This window comes from Cucurbita pepo, chromosome LG14, assembly GCF_002806865.2.
Source record: "Cucurbita pepo subsp. pepo cultivar mu-cu-16 chromosome LG14, ASM280686v2, whole genome shotgun sequence".
Taxonomy (NCBI): Eukaryota; Viridiplantae; Streptophyta; class Magnoliopsida; order Cucurbitales; family Cucurbitaceae; genus Cucurbita; species Cucurbita pepo.
This window is the reverse complement of record NC_036651.1, coordinates 3,120,451-3,145,775: the sequence shown is the minus strand read 5'-3', so window position 1 is coordinate 3,145,775 and position 25,325 is coordinate 3,120,451. Positions and strand designations below refer to the sequence as shown.

The 25,325-nt window shown below is 33.1% G+C and overlaps 3 protein-coding genes and 1 long non-coding RNA gene across 5 annotated transcripts; 1 reads left to right on the top strand and 3 right to left on the bottom strand.

Annotated features, from left to right (window-relative positions):
• Nucleotides 1-1,071: 1,071 nt before the first annotated feature.
• Nucleotides 1,072-3,377, bottom strand: LOC111810727 (40S ribosomal protein S10-1-like). 2 transcript variants are annotated; one of them, XM_023697486.1, is made up of 6 exons: nt 3,261-3,377; nt 2,969-3,017; nt 2,586-2,865; nt 2,237-2,372; nt 1,268-1,359; nt 1,072-1,205 (listed from the first exon to the last, which is right to left on the bottom strand). In XM_023697486.1, exons 1-5 carry the CDS (start codon nt 3,261-3,263, stop codon nt 1,279-1,281), a joined length of 549 nt encoding a protein of 182 aa, XP_023553254.1. In that variant the 5' UTR covers nt 3,264-3,377; the 3' UTR covers nt 1,072-1,205; nt 1,268-1,278. The 2 variants fall into 2 exon arrangements, with proteins under 2 accessions (XP_023553254.1, XP_023553253.1); XM_023697485.1 differs by having other exon boundaries at nt 1,072-1,359.
• Nucleotides 3,378-5,982: 2,605 nt separating this feature from the next.
• On the top strand, nt 5,983-7,578 carry LOC111809794. Its single transcript, XM_023696222.1, has one exon. It carries the CDS (start codon nt 6,054-6,056, stop codon nt 7,257-7,259), a length of 1,206 nt encoding a protein of 401 aa, XP_023551990.1. The 5' UTR covers nt 5,983-6,053; the 3' UTR covers nt 7,260-7,578.
• Nucleotides 7,579-11,805: 4,227 nt separating this feature from the next.
• LOC111810625 (1-aminocyclopropane-1-carboxylate synthase-like) lies at nt 11,806-14,038 on the bottom strand. Its single transcript, XM_023697357.1, has 5 exons — nt 13,851-14,038; nt 13,634-13,765; nt 13,275-13,435; nt 12,590-13,178; nt 11,806-12,501 (listed from the first exon to the last, which is right to left on the bottom strand). The coding sequence occupies exons 1-5, from the start codon at nt 14,022-14,024 to the stop codon at nt 12,103-12,105; spliced, it is 1,455 nt and encodes a 484-aa protein (XP_023553125.1). The 5' UTR covers nt 14,025-14,038; the 3' UTR covers nt 11,806-12,102.
• A 5,968-nt stretch (nt 14,039-20,006) lies between these two features.
• Nucleotides 20,007-23,672, bottom strand: LOC111809751. Its single transcript, XR_002817297.1, has 3 exons — nt 23,387-23,672; nt 23,119-23,242; nt 20,007-20,368 (listed from the first exon to the last, which is right to left on the bottom strand). It is a non-coding gene; the product is annotated as an uncharacterized LOC111809751 (long non-coding RNA).
• Nucleotides 23,673-25,325: the final 1,653 nt, after the last annotated feature.

Sequence of the window (25,325 nt, the reverse complement as noted above, 5' to 3'; positions counted from 1 at the left end):
ACTACAAAAATGAAAAATAAAATTATCTATAAAACTATATCTGATATTTTCTTAATTATTTATATTTACAATTTAAATATATCTGATATTTTCTTAATTATTTATATTTACCATTTATGGTAAATAAATCATGGTTCTAATTTTTAGTCTTATATTTTAAACAGTTTTAATTTCTATATTTTCTTCAATTTAACTTATTTGAATCCTATAAATATCAAACTAACAATAAATAAATAAATAAATATATATATATATAGTAGCACCTGTCTATGCTCTCTTTACTGGAGTTTTAACGACTGATTGTTTGATAGCTCGCTGCGTGACTTTATGGATGTTAAACCCTGAGGGAGTTGAAGAAAGGCCCCCAGTTAAAGCAAGTCATGCCACTTTTCAATATGATGAACCTTGATCCTTCCTTCGACCCTGAGGGAGTTGAAGAAAGGCCCAGGTTAAAGCAAGTCATGCCACTTTTCAGTATGATGAACCCTGACCCTTCCTTCGGTGTCTTCCAATCAGAGTTGAAGAATGGCCCTGTCTTCCAATCAGTCTTTCTTTCGTACTCCCTTCTTTCTCCCCTTCGGTTAAAGCAAGTCATGCCTTCTTTCTTCCAATCAGTCTTTCTTTCGTACTCCCTTCTTTCTCCCCTTCGGTTAAAGCAAGTCATGCCACTTTTCAATATGATGAACCCCGATCCTTCCTTCAGCGGCAAGAAAAGAAGTTGACTTCGTTGACCCGAATTAAGTTGCGAGATTGAAAGGTCCAAAGGACTAAGCTTCACCCAATATGCATATATATATATATATATATATATATATATATATATATATTTTGTTAGTTTGAAGTTAATTTCATCACAATTGATATAATAATAATAATAGTTTAGTTAAAATATTATTTTAGACTTTTTTAACATACAAAATAAGTACATCGTAGGAAGCCTATTATATATTAAAGTAGAAGGTTGTAGAATTATATGAGCTATTAAATAATCAGCAATCTTAATAAAAATAAAATGTATAAAAAATGCAGTTTAATTAAAACTACAAGAATCTGCTTAAAACAGTAATAAAAGACGGTCAAAGGGGAAGAACAAAATTTATACTTGCAAAGTAGTGGTGTGTTTTAAAGTCAACTTCAATTTGCACAATGAAAATTTGACATTAATAAGATTCCCAAAGCTAAATGAAAGGGGGAAAAAATGCTAATGAACTCTTCAGTCAAGCTGCTGCTAACTCTTTCCACTGAAAATTCATTAAACTGCTTCTAAGATCATGCTTTTCATGGAAGGTTTGAGCTTGCTGCAGCTCCTCCGCCATAGCTACCAGCTCCACGGCCAAATCCCGGCCTTCCACCAGGACCCTGAGAAATTTTTTAGGGTAGAACAACAATGAACATAACCGTGTCAAACTTCTTTTAATCGAACTTACATTAAAGATCACATCGAGGTCCATCATAAAGTTAAAATTCATTCAAAATAACTTCCGTGACCATATAATACCGTGATCGGAATACCGGACCCAAAAAATCAAGTTTTTATGACATTTCAAACATTTCAGCTACCCATTTTTCTATTACAAGTATTCATCCGTGGATAAGAGGCGATTCTCGCCACTAGACTCTTATGTTCACCTAAAACCTCAATGGAAAATAGTCAACTTTGTAACAGTCATACTGTCCTCTTTGGACTTTCCCATTCCCTCAGGGTTTTAAAACGCATCTATTAGGAAGAGGTTTCCACACACTTATAAGGAATGTTTCGTTCTCCTTTCCAACCGATATGGGATATCACAGGTTTATCCCTAGAAAATCATTATATTGCTAGTGAACAGAGACAAAGACATGAAAAAGCCAAAGATCACTACTATTAAACATTTTAATCCAAGTTATTAACTGCTCAGACAAACTGATTAGGAAGCACTTACGGAGGAAAGCATCAACAGATGAAGAGACTAATCTATAACAATAAGATGTAATCCAGCCTACTCGAGAATATCAAAACCATTTTACCATGCACAATGCTGTTACCCTAAGTAAAACTCTAACTACCATTTTACCATGCAGAATGGTGTTACCCTAAGTAAAACTCTAACTATATAGATGAACAAAGATTGTATGGCTTTTAATAACGCTCTACAATAACCACCCCAAGGGTAGAACAAAAGCAGTAAAAAAACAGCATTTTTTATGTGGAATCATCAACCATATTACGGATAGCACGATTATATAAAATAATTACCCCAAAAGAAGGCCTGTAATCTGCAGGAGCTCCTCCCTTGTCACCCCCAAACTCGCCAGCAGGTCCACGAGGACCTCCACGGTAACCATCACGGTCACCAAACCTCCTCTCACCACCCTCAAAACGAGGTGGACCCCTGATTCATAAGAATCACCAAAATTCAATCAGAATGCTGATAAGAATAAATACAGCTTGCAAAATAACAAAACACATGCAAATTACACAAACAGCTATGCAAATACACATCCACCTATAAATCTGCGACTATCTACAATCCGTAGATCAAGAACACAGATCTATCAGCAATAAACCGCAATGAATTAATCAGCATTGTAGATATAATTTATACCGTGGGCGATCACCGGGTGGTCCACCAAAGGGCCTACCAGCGGGCTTAGCTTGTTTCTTCAAGGTAGCAGGGACAATTTCAGAAGGAAGATTGAGGTAAGTTCTGAGGAACTCAATGCCATCGTTGGTGAGGTACCAGTAGTAATGCATCCATGCAAATGTCTCGCGCACATATTCCTTGGACTTGAAGCTCTGCATCAGCTTAATAACCTGCAAATTAGGCACATCGATTTCTGGGTGCTTGGCCAAATTGTAGTCCTTCTTGGCAAAACAAACCCCCTCTGAAATCATAACAATACAAATAAATAAAATCACACAATCATCCTCGAATCAGAAAACTGAAAATAAAAACGCTAGCTTAAGAGTGATCGAGTTTGGTTATACCTTGAAAGAGATACTTGGAGATCTCCCTACGGTTCTTCTCTGAAATAATCTGAAGAACAGAATCAACTGAAAAATGAGAGGCCAAACACTAAACCCTAAACTAAAATATAGCCTTCTCAGCCGAATTCAAAATTAAACCACTACAACAATTCAAACTACACAATTGGGTAACAATTCCAACTCCCAGATCGATTCCTTTTGAAATACCCCATTACTCTAAAACCCAGAGAACTGAAACAAACATAAATTAGACGCAGTGATAGAGAAAAAATTAGAAGAAGAAGAGAGGTACCATGGTTGAAGTTCAGGAAGAACTGAAGACAGCAGCAGTCGAGGCAAGAGGCGAGAAGAATGAGGAGCAGGAGCAGGAACAGGAGCAGCCGTGAAAAGAGATGGAGCAGGAGCAGCCGTGAAAAGCTTCTAGGGTTTGTGAGTGTTAAGTGGGCCGCTGGGCTGCGTTGGCTTGGGCCTCTGGCCCATGTAGAATTAGCTGGATCGGGTACGGGAGGGACAAAGTAGGAGATGGGCACCCAGATATCCGCACCGACACGTGTCTAGGTTAAATTTCAAATTTTATTCCATGCTGTAATTTCCATTTATAATAAATTTTCTATTTAATTTTATATGGACAAAGCTATTAGCCATTAAAAATTATTCCTCATTATTATTATTTTAAAATACGTATTAAATCATAAAATTTTTATTTATATATTAAAAAATAAATAAAATGAGGTAAGTTCTCGTATTCCATATAAGTACCTTGTGAATAAGGGTATACACGGGTTAGGTTTAACAAATTTCATGAACCAATTCAAAATTTCAGATGGGTAGGGTCAATGACCCACACAACTCGAATAGATTTCACAACTCAATTAAACCCTTTTATCTCTATTCTTGGATTGTGTTCGGTTGTCGGGATTTTTTTTTAATAAAATTATACTTCTTCACAACAAATATTATATAATAACTAAAATCCAATAAAATTACTATAAATATTTTAATTTAAAAAAAAAAACATAACAATGTTAATATTTTTAGGCCAACCGTCCATATGACAATGTCAATAATAAGTTTCTCTATTGTCGGCTTTATGTTTTTTTTTTTTCTGTTTTTTTTTTATTTTATTTTATTTTTAAACTAACTCTCCACCACCAATTATTTCCCACATATCTCCTAAAAGTTCACTCCCAATATTCATTTGGATATTTTTGAAATATTGATAAAGATATACACTCCCAATTAAAGTTAATATTAATTACAATAAATAATAACAATTTTAAATTTAATTCTTAATATTAAGCTTTCGAGATATATTATATAGTACTGCAAATACTATGAATATTTAGATTAAACGAAGTTTTTAAAAATTTTAATTCGGGTATTTAATGGCATCTGAGAATTTGTAAAATAATTTAATCTAATTAAATATTTTAATGTAATTACAAGTAGTTTGTTATGAAATTTTAAATTTGTAGGCAGAAGATTTCAAAATTTTAAAATAAAAAAAATATATTGATTTTTGTATGGTTGATAATTAAAGTTTTATTTTCTATGAAATTAAATTTTATGATTAATACGTAAATTTAAAAAATGTAGAAAAATTAAATATGTATTAAATATATATGAATATAAAAAGTTAATGACTAAATTTGTATTTAATTTAATATATATTTAAATTAATTGTTATTTGGTTATTCTTATACGCGTTTGCTTAGGATGTGTGACGTATTAGTTTAAGCCCCTTTCACAATTCTAAATTAAATATTATTCTAAATTAAAAATACCTTAAATTAGAATATTGTTTTTTTATACTAAAAATAATATGAAAATACCATTTAAAAAAGTTTTAAAAAATATATATTAATGTCTCAATATATTATTAATTATTCTCATGTGACCCTATGCTCTTAAAGTTTATCCTTATTTTTAAACAAATTTTATTTATTATAATTCCTTTTTTTTTTAACTAATATTGTAATTTTTATTTAATATCATATAAATATTATTAATAAGTTATAAAATATATGTGTATAAAGACAAAAATGTCCTTGCATCATAAAAAACGCGTTTCTCATTCCAATTTTTGTCAATTTTTGTTTCAACGTTTATTGTTTAGGTAAAATTACAAGTAAGTACTCGATTTTACTAACAAGGTCAGGTTTGTTTTATATAACGAATATTCGACATTAATATGATTTAAATAAGAATAATTAATTGAATGTTAGAAGAACATAGTGAGAAAGAAAATAGGTCTGTGAGTGAAGTTTTCAAAGTAAGTTTGAAGAAGATAAGAGGAAAAAAGTGGAGGTGAGGGGTGGTGATGGGGACGTTAACAAATGGCTGAAATTTCTTAATGAATTTATTGAGTTTTTGTGTTGGGACCCACAATCAATATTCATTATTTATTTATTTATTTATTTGTATGATTCTTATAATTTTCTTATGGTCACTTTCAAATGCATCAACTCAGTTCATATTGATGTTCTAAGTTTCTTATAAAAACTTGCATTTTACAATAATAATAATAATAATAATAATAATTTATTTTTGTATAAAAAAACAAGGAGGGGAAGTTGAATTTATCGAAATAATTATATATATATATATATATATATATATATATGATATTTTCGATGTTAATATATTTATTAAATAGTTTTCACTTTTTGACTTAAATTAATTTTGATAATATATATATATATATATTAATTATTGAATAATATTTTTTAAAACAGTAAAATAATTTAATTAATCCAAGCCCTGAAATAACTAGCACAACAGAAACAAGCTAGGCAAGTAATAATGGTAAAAAGCCGAGGGCATTTCGGGAAAAGTGAAAAAGTTAATCCTCCAATTATTATTTAAAATAAAAAAAGAAAAAGGAAGAATCGGTCTCCCGGTTCTCTCACCCCGAACAAGCCGTCGCCTAAAATATTTATTTTATTAATAATATATAATTTGATTATTAATAATAAATTTAAAAAAATAAAAAAAATAAAAGCAAACTACAAAAACGCCCTTCCCTTTCCATTTTTACCAGCAAATTCGTTCCTTCTTCTTCTTCCTCTGAAAATCCTCTGCAACTATGCCGGCAACCGAATACCAAGGCTCCTTCCTTGGCCGAATCAGCATCCGCAGAAACCAAGTCATCTCCATGGACGGCACTCACGAGCAGGAGCTTGAGGATCTCGAGATTTTTCAGAAGCATGTTTCCGAGCGGTTTTCCGATTTACTACCTCCTCCGCCGTCCGATGACGTTTCTTCCGATCCTATCCTCTCCATCGCCTGGCTTAGAAAGCTTCTCGATGAATTCCTCTGCTGCGAGGCTCAATTTAAGGCACTCCTCATTATGAGCCGCGATCCTTCTCAGATTGTTAAGCCCCCTCTCGATCGTCTCGTCCCGGAATTTCTCGATCGTGTTGTTAAAGCTTTGGATATCTGTAATGCCGTTCTCCACGGGATTGAATCGGTCCGACAGTTTCAGAAAGTCGCTGAAATCGCGATTTCCGCTCTCGATCAGCGCCCGATTGGAGACGGACAGGTTAAACGAGCGCGTAGGGCTTTGAATTCGTTGATTACTTCCATGGCTGTTGAGGATAAGGATTTTACCAACAGTAAATCGACTGAGAGGGCTTGGTCTTTCGGCCGTCGTGGTAGTGGTGCTCCTGGCACCGGTACCGCCACACCGCAGCATAAGGACCGAATCGCAGGGCAGTTTCGGTCTCTGTCATGGAGTATGGCGAAAGGATGGTCCGCGGCAAAGCAGATTCAAGCGATGTCGTCGAATCTGGTAGCGCCGCGCGGTGGTGAGTCGTCTAGTTTGCCGCAGACGGTTTATCTAATGAGTACGGTTTTGGTGTTCGTAATGTGGACTCTAGTTGCAGCGCTGCCTTGCCAGGAGAGAGGCGGCCTGCCGACGAACTTTCCGGTGCCGAAGCAGTTGAGTTGGGCGCAATCGATTATCGGACTACAGGAGAAAATCGCAGACGAATGGAAGAAGAAGGAGAAGAAAGGAAGTGCTGGATTGTTAGAAGAGATGCAACGGATGGAGAAACTGAGTCAATCATTGATCGAATTCACAGATTCATTCGCATTCCCGTTGGAGGGGGAGCGGCTGGAGGAGGTGGCAGGGATGGCGGCGGAACTGGCGGAGACGTGCAAGAAACTGGAGGAGGGATTAGTGCCTTTACAGCAACAAATCAGAGAAGTTTTTCACAGAGTCGTGAGAAGCAGGACAGAGATTCTCGAGCTTTTGGAGCTTACTGCAAAAGCAACCTCGCCAATTGGGTAAACAGAAATCAAAGAAGAAGACGCCATTAACACGCCATGATTACTGCTAAAGGAGCTTCAAAACTCACGCATGAATTCCAGCTTTTTCTCGAAGCAATCAAAACCCAGGTAGATTTTGTAAGACTTTTTCTCTTTTCATCTCTCTTTTGGGGATTATTTCTTACTGGTCTCTAATTTTGTTTTTTCTTTTTTTTTCTCTCTTGAAAATTCCTTTTTGTTTTATAGAAAAAGGAATTTATAATTGTGGTAATCTGCAGATGTAATTGTGATGAAGTATATGGTTTGCTGAAATTGAAATATATAATTATACTTTATCCTTATTTTTAAATTTTTTAAATTTATTCTATACTATACATTTATTAGAATAAAGATCTTATTAGAATAAAGATCGAATTGATTATTGATCATGACCATGTTTTAATTATGATCTTCTTTATTCGAATGGATTTAATAGGTAGTATCTCGTGCAAGATTGACAAATTAGGTACTTATTGTTTATACAGAAAATCAATCGGTTACATCTACCGGTAGTAGTCAATTATTATAAATCAAAGTATTTCTAACATGTCACACCTTGTGTGGGGTGAAGTGATGGGCTTAGTTGGGGCACCCAGAGAAATCCCCACCTAAGGCCCAAAGTCTCTTGATAATATACATACACGTGGGTAGTGAACTAGCCATAAACGACTTATTTACTACTAAAAATATTTGGTAATTCTCTAAAATCACATCGTGGTTTCATCATAAACATACACAAATATTCATGATAGACCGTGACGAGTAGAGGACAATAGGTTGGTATCATAGCCAGCTAAGCATTATTCTCTATATTTTATATAGTTAGCTTCCTGTTTTGTTTAAATTCTCTATATTTTATATAGTTAGCTTCCTGTTTTGTTTAAATTGTTACGCAAATTAAGGCTTGAAAAGCTTAATCAATTAGCTACTTACCTCAAAAGAACTTTAAAACATGGGAAACGTCACGTTCTAACGTGGAAACTGAAAAAAAAAATGAAACAAATCGAATTGAATTGATCTAATCTCACGTAGTGTGCACACCCTCTTCCTTGTTTCTCGTCTGGCGAACCTTTGTCCGACAACGACAATCGACATTGTTCAATGGTTGAAGGGAGCTCAAGGCTCAATAAATATAAATGAGATTCGATGATACCTCGAAGTTCCAACGAGAATAGATGACAGATACCCCATGAAAAAACCCACAAATTAAAGCCTTGAATTAGATGTTCTAAATTGTGTTTGGGCATATTTGGTCATTGGATTGTTCTAGATTATTTGGCCGTTGGAAAAACCAGATAATGACAATACTTGAATTATTGGACTTATTATTAGTCAACATGTCCATCAAGCTGGCGAGCTATCCAGTAAGTCATGACTGCCATAAGCCTAGAGCCCCACTCTTAGGACCCGCGACTCAAATTAGTTTAGGCGACGCGGACTATTCATTGATTTTAGTTTTTTAGTGTTCAAAAAATTTGATTAACTTATTCAATCATATAATTTAGATTGACGGTATGAGCTTATTTGAGTCAACTCCGCTTCTGATAAATAAAAATTTTATGGATTGAGTAGGTCAACCTTAATTTATGGTTAATTTTAAAATAATTATATTTTCTTAAAAATAGAAATTTAGAAATATATTTGAAAATGAAAATATTTGTGAAAATTTCCAAAGAATTGGGCTGAGAAATAAAGAAGAAAATTCCAATTTTGGTATTATATTTTCATTACAATTATTCAATTTGGAAAATCTCTAAACATAAATAATGCCTTTTTATATCCTTTATTTATTTATTTTTTGTCTTTTGTTTTATATAATTTTTTTTTTTAATTTGTAAGGTTTAAATGGTAAATTTCACTTGGATCCGGCAATTCGAAAAAGACGAGAGTACTCAGAGAGAAAAATGGGCTCATTCACAAATCAAGCATAGGACTTGAAAGATCAGTATTGTGACGTCGTAAAGGACAGTTTAGTGGCCGATAAAGTATCTGAGTTATGACTTTGGAGCTTATTTAAAAGAAAAAACGTCTATTTTCAAAGAAGGTTTCGAGAATATGGAGATCTGGGCTCATGACAAAAACGAGCGGCTTTATTACATTATTACCCTTATGAATTTTGGAAATTAAAAAAAAAAAAAGGAAACTTTAATTTTAAGAATTGGTAGGTGGTCAAATAATGTTGTGTTAATTACAAAAAAAAATAAAATGGGGATTTTTCACAAATAAATGAAATAAAAGGTATCCCTAGCCCACCTATTCTTACTTTATTTCTATCATTTCCACCCCTTAAGTTCCATCAATTTCTATCATGACCCCAATTTGATTTTCTTATGAACTTTGGACTTTATAATTGCATTATCTCAAAACCATATGAATTCATCAGATATATAATTGTATATTTATCTTATTATATAAGTTGGACCCATATTTTATAATAATATATATATATATATATATCCCTTGGAACATACTATAGCTCCAGGTGGTGAAGAGCCGACATTGAGGTGCCAAACCTTCCCGTCGATGTGAGCTCTTGGGGAAGATCAGCCTGTTATCCCTAGAGTAACTTTTATCCGTTGAGCGACGGCCCTTCCACTCGGCACCGTCGGATCACTAAGGCCGACTTTCGTCCCTGCTCGACGGGTGGGTCTTGCAGTCAAGCTCCCTTCTGCCTTTGCACTCGAGGGCCAATCTCCGTCTGGCCCGAGGAAACCTTTGCACGCCTCCGTTACCTTTTGGGAGGCCTACGCCCCATAGAAATTGTCTACCTGTGACTGTCCCTTGACCCATATGTCTTGACACAACGTTAGAATTCTAGCTATCCTCTCCCTATTTTTTGGGATAAAATGGATGTTTTACCCTATTTTTAGGGCTATAGGTAATGCAGAAGTCAAGAGACTGAACTCAATCACTACTGAACCTCTACAACTATCATCAGGTCAAGCTCCGGAACAGGAAGGAAAGACGAAAGAAGAATCAATGNTAGATTCCTCCTTTCTCTTTGATCCTCAAGATTCTTGATCTTCTCCTTCACTGTCAGTCAATNCTTTGATCCTCAAGATTCTTGATCTTCTCTTTCACTGTCAGTCAATCCGAAACTCCTCCAGAGGTAACATTAAATTATAATCTTCCAACCAAACAACCACTACCATAAATGAGATGAGTTGACTTATTTAATGCAATGTCAAAATGATTATGTCTCAACAACATCGAGATGGGTTCAAGTCCATCATTATTATTCAATAGTCAACACANCCAGAGGTAACATTAAATTATAATCTTCCAACCAAACAACCACTCCCATAAATGAGATGAAATGAGATGAGTTGACTTATTTAATGCAATGTCAAAATGATTATGTCTCAACAACATGGAGATGGGTTCAAGTCCATCATTATTATTCAATAGTCAACACAATTAATCGAATTGATAAGACACTAATAACCGTCTTAAACCGAGTAGTTGAACTAAAAAAACTAAAAAAATTGAAAAATGAAAAAGTTACCTCCCCGTGTGAAATTATTTTTTTTTAGAGATCACGGTAGGAATTTTTCCAGAAGAATTGGTGGAAAAGTGAAATAATTTTTTAATAAAGAAATTTCAATATAATTTCTATAAAAGATTTATAATATTATAATATTTTATGAACAAAAATATAAAATAATGTTACATATTTATTAAGAAATCACATTTTAATATTAATGCATGGTTTTTTATTTATTTATAATATATATATATATATATATATATATATATATACTCATTAAGTAAGAAAGAAATAAATATATAATAAGTTATCTATAAATATATAAATATATAAATATATTTATATTTATATATAAAAAAGAGTCTTCATTCTCAGTCTAGTCTTGGTTTAAACGAGGATTCTAACTCTATTTAAGTTGGGTCTCGTAGAATTTTTTTACTCTCGGTCTATGTTTAGTTTAAACGAGGATTCTAACTCTATTTACAGTGGATCTTGCAGAATTTCTTCACTCCCTGTCTATTCTTCGTTTAAACGAGGATTCTAGCCCTATTTAGGGTGGATCTCGCATAATTTCTTCACTCTATCTATTTTCGTTTAAACGAGGATTCTAACCCTATTTAGGGTGGGTCATGCAGAATTTCTTCACTCTTTGTCTATTCTTCGTTTAAACGAGGATTCTAACCCTATTTAGGGTGGGTCTCGCAGGATTTCTTCACTCACAACACCCTTCTTCAGGGACTATTCTTTCCCATTCACTCAATATCTCTTTGCTGCTNGGTCTATTCTTTGTTTAAACGAGATTCTAACCCTATTTAAGGTGGGTATCACAGAATTTTTTCACTCATGGTATATTCTTCGTTTAAACGAGGATTCTAACCCTATTTAAGATGGGTATCGCATAATTTCGACCGTGCATATGTGTTCCAACCCTATTTAGGGCGGGTCCTTACAAATTTTGTAATTTGTAGACGAAAAATCGAATATTTGAGTTAAAAACTATATAAATAAATGAAAACAAGCTTGGTTTGTTATTCCATGGTATAATGCTTCTTACAAGTGGTAACAAATCCTCTTCACTTTCCACTAATCCATTTTTGAAGAGTGAAAAAGTGGAGGAGAAAAAAAAAACATAAAAACACAAAACCCATAACTTATTGCAAATCAGAAACCCATTTTACACTGAAAAACTATTCAAACCCTAATTATCAAACCAAGAACTTGATGATCATCATCATAATCACCTTGAAAAACCCACGACTCAGTTAAACTTTTGTCAAAATCCTTCCTTTTTCTTTCAATTTTCATGAACCCGTCACGATATAACCGAACGATGTCTCGTTTAAGTCGTTGCTCGGAGCATTGGAGACTGAGGCAATGGCGAGTGTGGCGACATGATGTCTTCGAGCCTTCGAGACGACAATCGAAGCTCGAGGCTGCTTTGGCGCCAACAGAATTTTTGTTTCTTAACCTTGGCTACCTCCTTGTTTTGTAGCGCAAAGTTTCTAATTCTTGTTATGGAGATGTCCATTGTGTTGTCGTCCATGTTTGCAAAGCAAACCCTGAACCATCCCGGTTCCGAGCAATGGAATGACGAACCGGGCGACACGTTGAGTTTAACGTCATTGATTATCACCCTCCATAGTGTCATTTCTGCTTCTAATGTCTTCTCTTTCAAAAGATGTCGTAAATCCATCCACAAGAACAACCCACCACTTCCTTTCAAATATCCAATTCCAACCTGAATAAAAACTTAAACTTTAAGGAATTGAAGTAGTAGTGAAAAGGGTATAATTGGAATACATAAAAATCGTACGAGATCGACTCACCTGAGCAAGTCCTTTGGTAAAGTTACAGTGACGTGTAGCGAGCTTTTCGGCACTGCCAGCAAGGAAGCGATCGACAAACGCATCATCAGACAACATCGACGCAATCAAATATTGTGTTTGCGACGAGACAAGGCCGAAGCTCGACATCTTACGAGCGCAAGCCACGACAGCATCATTGTAAGAGTAGATAATGCCAACACGAAATCCGGGGAATCCCATATCCTTGGAGAGGCTATAAACGACATGGATAAGATTCTTATCGCATTCAGTGTCGTTTTCAATCACTTCGGAGATACTAATGAAGCCAGGCTCTGCAAAGACAGTGGCAGCATAGATTTCATCGCACACTAAATGTATGTTCTTTTCATTGATGAATGTAACAGCAGTTTCGAGCGTTTTTTTGTCGTATACTGTGCCAAGTGGATTTGAAGGATTGGTTATGAGTAAGCCTTTGACTTTTATGCCAGATTTTTCAGCTTCCACGTAAGCTGTTTCCATGGCTTCTCTTGTCAGTTTGAAGTTGTTTGAGCTTTCACAAATTACTGGAACAATTTTGACTCCGGTTCGCCACGTCAGATCTCTATCAAATCTATAAATAATTCAAGAAAAGTCAACTATGAGTCAAATCAAATAATATTATAATAAGTCAAACCAAAAAAAATTATGAGAAAAAAAAAATATATACCCTGGATAATAAGGAACAGGAACAAGAAATGCTTCCCCAGGATTAGCCAAACAAAACGCCACCGTTTCATGAGCTCCAGTAGCTCCACCACTCATAACAACACGGTCTGGATCGAATTGTACTCGATTGCCTCTCACTTTCGCCATGAAATTCGCCACAGCCTGTGAAAATTCAGTAACTGTGAGATCCCACATCATTGTTGGGAGTAGAACGAAACACTCTTTTATAATGGTGTAGAAACATCTCCTTAGAATAAGCAGTTCGAAGGGAAAAGTCCAAATAAGACAATATTCTATAGGTGTGGATTTGAACTGTCTGATTAATTAAGATTAGTTTAGTTAATTTAGTTTAAAACATACGTTTCTAAACCGTGGCAATCCATGGTAATCCTGGAAGTTGGCTATGTCTTTAAACTCATGAACTCCTTCAACGCTACAAATGGAAGCTTTTGGATTGTTTTTGATCCATTTCTCCACGAATTCAAAAGAAAGCTGCAATTTTGAACAAAACCCATCAACCAAAAACACCAAAAACTTGAAATTTGAGTGAAATTTCAGATCAAAACCAAGTGGGTACCTGATTTTCAGCCAAACCCATTTGAATAACCCCACGAGGATTGATTGTTGGATGAAATGGGTCAGTGTCATAAGCCTTCCAGCCATCAAAATATGGCGAATCCTCGCCATGGCCGTTCCCTTGGGCCAACTTGGACAAGAGTTTGCTAGCAGTGTTGGTTGAGAGGTGCACCATTTTGGAGTAGTGGAAGAAAGTTGATATCTTGTCTTAGAGAGAAGGCTTGTTAATGGTGGTTGAGGAGTGTTTTTCGAGTATTTATAGGTCTTTAGCGTTGCAAATTGGAGTTTTTCTTCCTTGTGGAACCTATGAAGAAATTTCTCTTTAAATTACGCACATCATCATCCACGTCGTCAGCGCGTGAGAATTGTTGCCTCTTTTTATTTATTTTTTTATGTTCCAATTATAATTCGATATCCGTATTCAATGTTTTAATTTCATCCTTATACTCCGACATGAAATGGGTATGTAACAGTCTAAGCCTACTGTCAGTAAATATTGTCCGCTTTGACCCGTTACCTATCATTGTCAACCTCATGATTTTAAAATGAATCTAGTATGGAGAGGGTCTAACCCTACTTTGACTAGTGTGATCATTGTTCAGTGACTGTCTTTCATACCATTTGTAACAGCCCAAACTCATCACTAACAGATATTGTAGTTTTGGCCCGTTACGTATCACTGTTAATTTCACGATTTTAAAACCCGTCTACTATGGAGAGAGTCTAGCCCTACTCCGACCAGTGCCTCGCACTGTCTGGTGACTACCTCTAATATCATTTGTCACAGTCCAAGCCCACCACTAGTAGATATTATCACGTGTTACTGTCAGCTTCATAGTTTTGAAATGTGTATACTAAATAGAGGTTTCCACACATTTATAAGAAACGATTCATTCTTCTCTCTAACTGACGTGGAATCTTACAGTGTAATTGAAGCTTGGTCAAATTATATAAGCTATTGAGATTAAGGTTTCTTTCGTTCAACTATATAAAAAGTTAGGAGATTAGAACCTTTAACCTATTAGTTACGTTTACAGTGATAATAAAATTAACGCATCCGAGAATTAAGGAAAAAAAAAATTAAGAATCAAAATCATATTTGAACTGAACCTTTATTTACAACATATTTTTCAAGGCAAAAACATGCCCAAATTACCAATTTTTTTATTTAAGGTTATGAGTTTGAGAGGGGTGACGTCAAAAATAGTAAAATACAAAAAATAATTATTTAGTTTTTTAAAACTATCAATTATTACTTTTTTTAAAAAATAAAATTTTGATTTTCCGAAGAAATTCGTTAATGCCAAATTAAATCATTAATTATCCAAAATCAAACATTAAATTTTTTTTTATTTTAGGCAAAATTATAAAATTTTAAACTTTTAACCTCAACTACACAATATATATATATTACGTAAAAATAACAAAAACCCACAACAAGCGCAACCCTTGTGTTGAGTTGCCAACCGTTGAGGTTGGAACCTTGAACAGACTACCGGTGATAAGTCAGAGGAAGGTGAGGATGACGTCAAGTCATCATGCCTCTTATGCCCTGGGCGACACACGTGCTACAATGACCAGGACAAAGGGTCGTGATCCCGCGAGGGTGAACTAACTCCAAAACCCCGTCTTCGGTTCAAAACATTATAAAAGACAATATCCTCGCTTGATATCAATAATACACGTGTTAGATCATGCGTATAAAACATAAAACGAAACGTCGGAACCGACATTTTAGGAATTGGATAGGGTAAGATAGAATAATAGAATGGGGGGAGAATCTGATAGGGGTGACCTAAATTATTAAGGCAGTGGAGCCATAAGAAACGCGGGAAATGTCCTATTAATAATAATAATAAATAAATAAATAAATAAATAAATAAAAAAGAGTTCGTGGGTCTTAATTTAAGCCTTGGACTGGACACTATCCAGTTGGCAGATCTGACTTTAATTAAATTAAAAAAATAAATTATATATTTTTTAAAAATAAAATAAAATAAAATAAATAAATTCATTAATTATAGAATCTCTTGTTGGTGTATCCCTTTTTGCCAGAAGGTTTTTAATTTTATTTATTTATTTATTTATATTTTTGGGATACAGCTCTTGGGACTGTTCCCCATTATTTGAGAAATTATTCGGTGATTAATTATTAAATAATTTCTTTATGTTTTCTTGTCCCCTTAATTTCACGTTTTTTATTTTATTTTATGCAAAATGTTTCTTCTTGACATAATAAATTTAATTCTATTTTAATTTGTTTATAATTAAAAATTGGTTTTTATAAAGCAATGAACAAATAAATTTAGTTGATATTTAGTTCGTAATTAAATTATAATACTAAAAAGAAATAATAATAATAATAAATGAAATAATTTTGGGTTTTATGTATTTTTCTAATCCTCTCGTGTGGAGAATATCCTATCTGATGATGTTTTTTTTTTAATAATTAAAAATTACTAATTTATATTTAAATTATAATATTAAAAAAATAAATAAAAGGAAATAATTTTGTCTTTTTAGTATTTTTTTTAATCCTCCCGTGTGGAGAATATCCAATATGATGATTTTTGTATTAAAAAAATAATATAAAATTAATTAATATCGAATGGCTATAAAGTCGTCCACTTTATCTTTAATAATCGACCAAATCGAGAAATTATTATTTTAAAAATTAGGTCAGTTTTCCATTTTTTTTAAAAAAAAAAATTGATTAATTGTATCCTTAAATATTAAAAGTTGCTTTTTTTTTTTTTTTTTTTTTTTTTTTTTTTTTTTTNGAAATTATAATAAATAAGGTGCACTACGTTGATATAATTAGTATTTATAAAAAAAAAATTAAATATTTTTTAATTTGATTTTCTAATTAGAATGAAAAATGTCCATTTTACCCCTATTTAAAAATTTTCTATTTAAATAAAAAATAAAAAAGTCAGTCGGGAGAGAGATTTCTCTCGTTTAGCTAAATTGAGCCATGAACACGAGATTATATTTACCGTTTCCATCCCACTTGTATATTATATATTATATATTAATTAATTTGGTAAATAAATAATTAAATAATTTGTATGATTATTATAATATATTTTTGTTTATGAAATATTGTTTATAATTTTTCAATATAAATTATATCGAAAAAGGAAGGTTTTCACTAAAAAGTTTATTTGAAAGGAATATATATACATAATAATAATAATAATTTTATTTTGGGTATTTAAATTAAAATTGAGAAAAAAAATGAGAATTTGAATATTATGTGTTTTAAACATGTGGGTGGATAATTAGGACTTACGTCCACGCCTAATGTTGAAGAATAAAAACTTTGGACAAGAAAAAAAAAAAACACACACACACAAAGGTTGTCACGCCCGAGTTTGGTTAAGTTCCATTCCACGTAAAGGTGCAATAAACAATGTTAAAAGTCAAGTCTTGGTTTAGAATGTTTACATACACGTTAAAATTTGGATTGCCCGATATTTACTTCGGGCAGCTCCTTCATCCTTTTTATAAGAAACGTTCATATGACTTGATAACTCGACCAATTCGAACTACACAACTCAAATCATAAAATTTAGATTGGGTTTGATTACATTTTTTTTTTTCGGTTTGGGTTGGGTTGACTTTCTAAACAATCGAAAATTTTGTTCATTTTGTTGGTTGGGGTCGGAACAATTCGACCAACTAAAAAATACAGTTACAATTCAATCTGACTCGTAAATGTGATTTTTAACCAATTTACTCTATTTATTAATATTATTTTGAATAGAGTTCTAGTTGATAAAATATTTATTGAATAAAGTTTCAAACTTTATTAAATTATTTATTAGATATAACAATAAACGTTTAAAAGAAATAATCTATTATTAATTATTTTTTAAATCTTTCCTCTCAACCCATTGTCAAATTAAAAAAAAAAAGCTAATATTAAATGATATATGTATTAAATTTTCATTATAATTTTTTAAATTAAATTCCTAATAATAACACCATATATAAAAATTTAAAAGAAAGTGGAGAGAATTATTGAATATTAAAAAGAAAAGAAAATAAATAATAATAATAATAATAAAAGAGTAATGAATCAATAATATTAATTATAATTTTATCATTTAAAAAATTAACAAATATGCATTTTAGATTAATTTCGAAGTGCCAAAAAAAACCAATAAATAATTAAAAAAAAACTTGAATTTTGACCTAAAAATAATTTTTTTAATATTTTAATTATATATGAAAATAGTTTAATTAAAAAGTAACAGGTTCAGTTCATTGTTTTCAATACGGTATGAAGTCAAGAAAAAAATTACTATTTTATCATAAAGTCGTGTAAATACGAGTATTGATATCGGAATATTGAAATNGAGTTCATTGTTTTCAATACAGTATGAAGTCAAGGAAAAAATTACTATTTTATCATAAAGTCGTGTAAATACGAGTATTGATATCGGAATATTGAAATTTTGTTCGTTGACTCTTTTTACCTGTTTTTTTGAAAAAAAATTGGAACGTTTACTTATCAAAATATCAAATCGTTGAAACGTTTACTTATTAGTGGTTTGAACCGAAAATGGTTGAAACTATTCCAAATTCAGTCCCAAATAAATTTCTTGATTTTACATTCGGTAAAAACTTTATTTATTTTTATAAAATGAATGGTCAAATAATGTGAAAAANAGTTGAAACGTTTACTTATTAGTGGTTTGAACCGGAAATGGTTGAAACTATTCCAAATTCAGTCCCAAATAAATTTCTTGATTTTACATTCGGTAAAAACTTTTATTTATTTTTATAAAATGAATGGTCAAATAATGTGAAAAACAACGGAACATAATGATTAGGTTATGTAGAAAATTGTTGGTGTAATCGTGACCATATCTTTTCATCTTTCAATATTTAATTAAATAAATTTTCATATTTTAATAATAAAATAATAAATGTTTTAAAATAAAGTCAATTTTATATAACTATACTCGGGAAGTTAATAATTTAAATATTAATAAATAAATAAAACAAATTATATATATTTAAAAATATATTATATTTGGCGAGTTATGTCAAGCATAGTAATAATAATAATGGTCGGTTAATTGTATATTGAGACATTTGAAGATTTTGTCGGTGACACGTCAACATGATGATGTGGAAAGTGGTAATACAAACTGTGGGATTGGACAAAAATTGACTGCAGGGGATTCATGATAAGAGGCTTTTGATATATTGAAAACATTATAATAAACTTTGTTTTTTTTTTTTTTTTTTTTTTAAATTATTGAAAAGATCGAAAAGATAACCGACCATGTAGTAACCAAATGCAACCACATTTAACATAACTGTAACTGTCCAAGTTTATCAGATATTCTTCGCTTTGACCCGTTACGTATCGCGGTTAGTTTCATGGTTTTAAAACGTGTATGCTAGAGAAAAGTTTTTACACTCTTATAAGGTTCCCCTTCCTACCTAACGCGGGATCTCACAATCCACCCCTTTGGGGGCTAGCGTCATTGCTGGCACACCACTTGGTGTTTAGCTCTAATACTATTTGTAACATACCAAAGTTACTGTTAGCAGGTATTGTCCGCTTTGGCCCGTTACGTATCACTGTCAACTTCACGATTTTAAAACACATATGTTAGAGAAAGGGCTTCACTCTTGTAAGGTTCCCCTCCCCAACCAATGTGAAATCTCACAATCCAGCTCCTTGGGTGCTGGCACACCATTAGCTCTAATACCATTTGTAACTGCCCAAGGTCACTGCTAGTAGATATTGTTTGTTTTGGACTGTTACGTATCACTGTCAGTTTCATAGATTTAAAACGTGTATGCTAGAGAAAGGTTTCTACACCCTTATAAGGTTCCCTCCCCTGCTGATGTGGGATCTCACAATCCAAAGGGGCCAGCGTCATTGCTGGCACACTGACTAGTGTCTAGCTCTGATATAGTCCGCTTTAGACCATTACGTATCACTGTCAACCTCACTGTTTTAAAACACATCTACTAGAGAGAGATTTCTATACCCTTATAAGAAATGTTTCGTTTCTCTTCCCAACCGACGTGGGATCTCACAAAAAGAGTCCTAAGAGTTTTAATCAACATTAAAATAAACATACAATTAAAAGTTGACTCACTCGGATTGAAAACAAGGAAGGAAACAGAAGAATAATAACAAGGGAATGATTGTAGGCAATTTCTATTTTTCTCCCACCATACCATTTTCATTTTCATTCCCATATTGTTGAATGATTAAAACGTTTAATTCAACAATCAACTTACAATCGTTTGCAGGCAAACTATGGAAAATTCAAAGTATTTACAAGAACGCGCATTCCACTTAAGATGGAGCACACTGTTGTTATATTACTCTTACACAGCAGCAGTAATGGGAGGAATAGCAGGGCAGGGCAGGGCAGGGCTGGGCTTCTGTATGAGCAGCAATGCTTCTGTTTTCGCTTTACGAGTCAGCTCCCAGCAGCTCAGAGAGGTTTGTTCTGATAGCTTCCCTTGTGTGGGCTAAGCTTTGGCCTTTGAAGTTTCAATGTGGCATCCAAGTTTCATAAATCAGTATCACCAGGAACCAATAGAAAATAACACCAAACATGTCACTGTCACCAATCAGATTAATCGAACTTTGAATCTAAAATGTACTGAATTCGAACTATTCGTTTCGACTTCGGTTAACTAGATGGATTCAACTGCCTCATATGTTCATGGGAGAGGCACAAATTTTCAAATTTACTGATGCTTTAATATGGAATCAAGCAGAAAGTCCAAAAGTTCATGCCCCTATTATTCTCTTCTCATTTCACATTATTTGTCCACGGGTTGATATTTAAGGAAACGTGAAGAACTTCGTCGTAACCCAACAACTTCAACTTTTACTTTAACGAATATTGAAGAACTACAAAGCATGGGGTACTACCCTTTCCTTAGGACTCTTTAAGAATGTTATCTCACAATGTCTAGACCACCTTGCATGCACCTCAATGACTCTTACACGATAGTTGCCCTAAACCTACTACATTTAGTTACCGAGATAACTTAAAGGATATTAAATCTTAGGTAGATGACCATCATGATTTGAATTCATCCCCTTAAGAGTTTGTGATGTGTATAAGTTACACCAGGGCCATATAATATCACCTCTGTTAGACGAACACGACTCTCCATAATGATATGATATTGTCCACTTTGAGCATGCTTTGGGCTTCCCTAGAAGGCCTCACACCAACGGAGAGAGTATTGATTGATTATAACCCATGATCATTCCCTAAATTAGCCGATGTGGGACTTTCATCCAACACCTCCCCTCGAACAAAGTACGCCTCCCCATAATTAAGGCTCAACTCCTTTTTCTTTTGGAGTCCTTTGTTCGACATTTGAGGATTCTATGACATGGCTAAATTTAGGACATGGCTCTGATACCATGTTAGATGAACACGACTCTCCACAATGGTATGATATTGTCCACTTTGAGCATAATCTCTCATGACTTTGCTTTGAGCTTCTCTAAACGGCCTCATACCAATGAAGATAGTATTCTTTGATTAACAACCTCCAATGCATTGTCTAAGCATTTGCAAAACGAAACAGTGGATCAAGTTACTTATCCCTGACATTTGAGTGAAGGACAATCTAGAAAGCAGGGGCACACTGGTTGTGGCCAAGCATCTATGTCTCAGGTAAGAATATGCTTAATATGAATCCAAAAATCTATAGTGCCTAATTCAATTATAAACTGATTCTTCCATTACTGATATACGTCTTTAACTCCCCCACCACAACCAACATCACTTCATCAGCTACATGACTAGTTGCACAATCTTATCCTCTCTATGTAATTAGAAGATTAAGCTATACTGAAGAATCATAAAATGGTATAATGGAACGAAGATGCAAGTGAACGGTCAGTCCAAGTTAATGCAGTACAATTGAAGTTGGTTATGAGACTATATCTAAGGTCCACTTAGTAGACTCGGAACTTTCTTTTAATAATACAACGAACATTTTCTATCAGTTAAACTCTGGAGTGTACCTGTAAGAACGAGGTTTCCACACCCTTATAAGGAATGTTTTGTTCTCCATAACCCACTCCCTTGGGACCAGCGCCCTTACTGGCACACTGCTTGGTGTCTGACTCTAGTACCATTTGTAACATTCCAAGCCCACCACGGGCAGATATTGCCCAATATTGTCCTCTTTGGGCTTTCTCTTCCGGGTTTCTCCTCAAGATTTTAAAATGCGTCCACTAGGGAGAGGTTTCCACACGCTTATAAGGAATGTTATCCAAGCCCACCGTTCCACACGCTTATAAGGAATATTATCCAAGCCCACCGTTCCACACGCTTATAAGGAATATTTCGTTTGGGCTTTCCCTTCTGGTATTCCCCTCAAGATTTTGAAACGCGTCCACCAGGGAGGGGTTTCCACACTCTTATAAGGAATATGTCGTTCCCCTCTCCAACCAATGTGGGATCTTACAATCTGGAATAGTTTGTTCCCCTCTCCAACCAATGTGGGATCTTACAATCCGGAATATTTCGTTCCCCTCTCCAACCAATGTTGGATCTTACAATTCGGAATAGTTCGTTCCCCTCTCCAACCAATGTGGGATCTTACAATCCACCCTCTTAGGGGACAGCGTCCTTGCTGACACACTGTCCGATGTCTGGCTCTAACACCATTTGTAATAGTCCAAGCCCACCACTAGTAGATATTGTTCTCTTTGGACTTTCCATTTTGGGCTTCCTCTCAAGGTTTTAAAACCGTCCACTAGAGAGAAGTTTCCACACCCTTATAAGGAATGTTTCATTCCCCTCTCCAACCAATATGAGATCTCACAGTATCAACAGGAAACAAAAAAATGATGAATGTACTCAATTTCTTGAGATGCATACAATTTGACACAAGCACTATTTCACTCCTGAGGAAGAACTCGACATGAATCACGACACTCATAAAATCTCTTTAATAAATTTAATAGTACTCTTATGTGACATATACATATCAAATAAACCAATAAAGTTGAGAAAACAAACAGAAAAGAGTACGTGTCTTGGTTTATCCACTATGCTATTGAGGGACTCCCTAAAGAGAGCAATATGCAAGAATAAAAGATATCGTGACATCAAGTATGCAAGCACATAGATCATCTGTACAGTGTACCAAGTGGCTCAATTTAAATAAGTGAAGTCAAAGAGGACATGACTCATATATAAACAAAGCAAAATTTGGTAAGTGCGCAAGAATTTGCTACCACATACATAACCACTTACAGCTTCTTTAATAAAAACAGATGATGGAGAACCCTTCCATTTGGATCTGAATTTGGAAAGATCAGGAAGCCTCAAAGCACTCAAAATTTCATCAATCAACAACACAGTGAAGAAGAACACCGCCCTAAATCAACAACAAAACTGAGCTAATAATTCAAAGCAAAAAAATACACACAACTAATTTGGTAAAAATTTCCCCATTTCTTCAGCAGCAGAGCAACCAACAAGAACAAAAAAGAGAAGAACAACCAAGAACCAAAGAAATTACCATCGGAATGAGCCTCGCAGCAGCCTCTTCCCCCAATAATCAATGGATACCCAGGCTCCAACCTGTGAACATCATGTCCGGATCAACACAGACGAAAGGCAGCGAAGAGGACGAAATACAACACAGATTTCTTCTGCGAAAGAAAAAGGGATCGGTGGGAGAGACGAAGAAGAGGGCGGGGACAGCCATGGAAAGGGGAAACGAAGCGCTGAGTGAAAGATTGGTTGTACTGTTGGCGCCATCAAGGTGCATAGGGACGGCCGGACGGGGTCCCGTCGACCCCTTATTACATTCTTTATTAAGTTCTTTCATAAAATAAAAAATAAAAAATAAAAACATTTTCAATTTTATATTATATAATTTAAATGTAGCATCTATTATTTAATTTTTAAAATTTAATTTCTTATTTTAGTTTTTTAAATTAATGTAGTATCTATTTTCTTTTAACAATATTTTTAAAATTTAAGCCAAACTTAATTTTCATAATGAATATATATTTTTTTAAATATATATATATATATATTATTAAAATATAAGAGACTATATATTGGGCCCATGTAAGTGGGCTTGGGCAGAAATAAACAATGATCGAAAGTAGGCCAAGCCCATGGGCCCAAATCGAATAGTTCATTTGATAAAAATTTAATTGAATTTCATATATAAATTTGGAAGGGCATTTAAAAAACAAGTAATAAAACCATAAACTTTTATACTCACCTAATTTAGTGATTTACATGAAAATTTAAATGCATTATTTTCTAATTTTAATTTTAATTATAGAAACTTAATTAATATTGAGTTTAATATTTTTTAAAAAATAACATAATTTAGTTTTATTTAAACTCAAAATCACTTTAAATATATATATATATATATATATATTAAGAAAGACCATTTCAAAGCCACCGTTTGTCCAAGTTGCCCATTCAGCATGGGAAAATATTCTCATAAAACGTCACATTAAATGGCCCATACTATGCACTCAAAATCCAAAAATTAAAACTATATAATATGACTGTGACTCCTAAGTCGATCCTAATTTATTATATTTTTATTTTTATTTTCTCTTTCTCACGAAATCCTTTTCACTTTTTTTTTCAATGGCTCGATCTCGAGCGTAACCTTAAAATCATAATTGATGTTNTTTTATTTCCTCTTTCTCACGAAACCCTTTTCACTTTTTTTTCAATGGCTCGATCTCGAGCGTAACCTTAAAATCATAATTGATGTTTTTATTTATTGAACTATGCTATTTATACTCGTTTATAAATTTTAACAGATCTAATATTTAACCATTATATAATTTGATTAAAATAAATTATTGGTTTTTCTATTTTTATTTTTAGATTTGATTAATGAATTTAAAATGATTGACTTATACTATTTTATATTATTGTTTAATATAAAATAATAAAGGTGTTATTTAGAAATGATGTTAGCATGATGTCATCTTAAAAAATAATAAAATAAAATAAAATCTATTAAAATAGTATAAATATCTTAAACTTTTTTCAGTTGATATTTATTATATTATTTAATTGAATAATCTTTAACGTGTGGAAAACTATAAAATGATTAAAAACATTAATAACCAAATAATATTGTTATATTTAATGGCTAAATTCATTGTTAGGAAGAAAATTCTTAGGTTAAATTTAATAATAATGATATTATTTTAGGTCTAACCTAACGTATTAAATTTAGGAATAAAATATTATATAAAATGGAGTTAATTAGGGATTAAAAGGTTTTAGTCCTTTTTGCAATAGATTAGGGCAAGGCTGGTGCCAAGTTGCAAAGGAGGACTTTAATTATTTATTTATTTATTTATTTTAAANAGAGGACTTTAATTAATTAATTATTTATTTATTTTAATTTTTATAATAATTATTTTTAGAAAATAAAAATTGAAGTTTGACTTTTAAGGTAGGTTCTTGAA